The sequence below is a fragment of the Arachis ipaensis genome, chromosome B02, assembly GCF_000816755.2.
Source record: "Arachis ipaensis cultivar K30076 chromosome B02, Araip1.1, whole genome shotgun sequence".
NCBI classification, from domain to species: domain Eukaryota; kingdom Viridiplantae; phylum Streptophyta; class Magnoliopsida; order Fabales; family Fabaceae; genus Arachis; species Arachis ipaensis.
The window spans coordinates 80,563,543-80,566,115 of record NC_029786.2 but is presented as its reverse complement, the minus strand read 5'-3'; the positions used below and the strand labels follow the sequence as shown (position 1 = coordinate 80,566,115).

At 32.1% G+C, this 2,573-nt stretch overlaps 1 protein-coding gene across 1 annotated transcript in view; it reads left to right on the top strand.

Annotated features, from left to right (window-relative positions):
• Nucleotides 1–1,701, top strand: part of LOC107625526 (60S ribosomal protein L13a-4) — a 3,354-nt gene extending 1,653 nt beyond the window's left edge. Inside the window, exons 2-4 of the mRNA XM_016328172.2 lie at nucleotides 528–644; nucleotides 789–876; nucleotides 1,333–1,701. Coding sequence (XP_016183658.1) covers nucleotides 528–644; nucleotides 789–876; nucleotides 1,333–1,476 — 349 coding nt within the window. The 3' untranslated portion in view covers nucleotides 1,477–1,701. The remainder of the gene's footprint in view (nucleotides 1–527; nucleotides 645–788; nucleotides 877–1,332) is intronic.

Genomic DNA, 2,573 nt, shown 5'->3' with positions numbered 1-2,573 from the left:
TTATTTTTTCGTTATAAATATGTTTATTATAATCTTTTTAATTTTTAAAAGCTGTTTTACCAAATATAATTGTGTTGTTTGTGTTATTAAAAGTCATTTTTAATTTGATTTTACCAAATGCAAGTGCTGCAGCTTTTAAAATGCTATCTTTTAAAAGACAGCTTTCATAAGCCACCCTCGAAAAGTAAAAGTTTTAATAATGTCAGAAAGAAACCTGGTTTTGAAGCGGTAGTATTTGAGCTTGTATATTGTGTCATTGGGAGGTAGTTGTTATGGTTGGTTATTTGATGAGAGCATCTGGTAGATTCGGTAGTGTCTTGTGGTCATGGTTAGTTTTGTATAAAATGTCTGTTGTTAGCTTATGTATCTTTATGATATGCATTTTTTAATATATATGTTTTTTTCAAATCATGACCTGCTGAAAATTTCTTGGGAAGTAACTCAATTATTATGTTATCAAAGAAGAATCTATAATCTATTTTACTCGTGAGAAAAGTTTCTGAGATGGTGAAATTTCTGTTTTGTAGTATGATACCACACAAGACAAAGCGTGGGGAAGCTGCACTTGCTCGTTTGAAGGTTTTTGAGGGAATCCCTCCTCCCTATGACAAGACAAAGAGGATGGTCATCCCTGATGCTCTGAAGTAAGTTCTATACTTTTTTGTAGTTTTGATAATAAATTAATAATGAATTAGAATTTACAGTTCAGTAAGTATTACTCATAATTTTCTTAATTATTTATCCTTCCTGTTATGAATACTGATGATTAAACTAATAAATGGAATCAGGGTTCTGAGGCTTCAGAAGGGACACAAATTCTGCTTGCTTGGTAGATTGTCATCTGAGGTTGGATGGAACTACTACGATACCATCACTGTAAGTCATTGCTTTCTGAGCATCTGCTTCCTTTATGCTTGTTCTCATATTTTATTTGTCCATTTCCCTAGAAATTGATGTACTTCAATTTCCCCAAGATTTGCTATTTTTATTCGTCATTTATGTTTATTGCAATGAGTTTTCAATAGTTTTGGAATGTGTAATCAAGAAAAATGTTCTGCCTTGTTATGTACATTTTTTGTTCAGCTCAAACGTGAATGGAAATTATTTGTTTGAAATTTGTTATTCCCATTTCCTTTTGATTTGTAACCGACATCAACACTTTGATACATAAATCAATGTAACTAGATAGATAGAATTTTATCCAGATATATTTATTCAGTTATGTTTTAAGTAGTGACTGACAAATAAAATTGAATGGAAGAATGTTCTATTTGCTTTAATCTTTTGCTTTCAAAAAGGGAAAGAATTATGTTTGCATCTTATCAATCACAGGAGCTGGAGAAGAAGAGAAAGGAGAAGGCACATTTGTTGTACGAGAGAAAGAAGCAGCTCAACAAATTGAGGGTGAAAGCTGAGAAGGTTGCTGAGGAGAAGCTTGGGTCCCAACTTGATATCCTTTCTCCAGTCAAGTACTGAGTAGTCTTATTCTAGTGTTTTGATTATTTTTCTTTTTCTGAGGTATACCTAATTGAACTACCTTTTTCAATTTTGTTGGCTGTTGATTTTGTCGTTGAACCCTGGAATATGATATGATAATCTTGGAAGCTATTTATTTTTGCTTTTGTAGAATCTTCGTTTCGTACTGGGTTATATGGTACACACGCCTTCAAGAATGCTACATATCATTATCAATTCCCTTTAGACCATTTTTGATTGGCTACTATCAATATTAGTTTGAATTTGGTGTGAAACATTGAATGTCCATTGCACAAGGTAGATATGAGGGACAATAGTAAATTTATCATAAAATGGTAAAAGTGAAAATTTTTGCTATGAAAAGTAGTTGATCGCACTTGTAGGATGCACAATTTTGATGTGTATGTCGGATGGGGTTGGTTATGGCGGAAGGGAAAGGAGGACAGATGATTTAGGGTATTGCCTTTGGATTAGTTTTGTTCATTTGGAGTCAAATTGAGTTGGGGTATTTTCTGTTGGACTAGTTTTGTTAATTAATATTAATTAGCTCATTGGCTCTTCGTATTAGATGGAAATGCCCTCGCCAAATTGTCCATTTTTTTAAAAAGAAACTTTTAAATGTCTGGGCATGGAATTTGGTTGCGTTAAGTGGGTAATAACAGTTCAAATAGTACACATCCGTCGCAACATTCGTCTAAAAATTATCTTTTCAATTATTAATTTCCAATGAAGAAAAACATTAATTTCACCAACAGAAAATAACAACGTAAAGTTACTACGATGTCTAATATCCATGACATTTCAGATCGAAATCCAAGTGCAAATAAAAAAAACTAGAGACGGATGAGAATATTTTGCATCCAAAAACAAGAATGACATACTTTTTGTTTCTCACAGCCAAATCTAGTTTTGCATATACCCTCCCTTATTTTTTTTATACATTATTTTATCCTTAAGAACATTTACTCCTTAATATACTAAAAATAGGTTTTATCTCGTGTTATTTTAGGGTGAAGTTTCATTTTCATTCATCATTTTTTTCCCTCAATAATGCCTGAAATAAAAGTTTGCTGTTGATCAATTGATGACATAGAGAT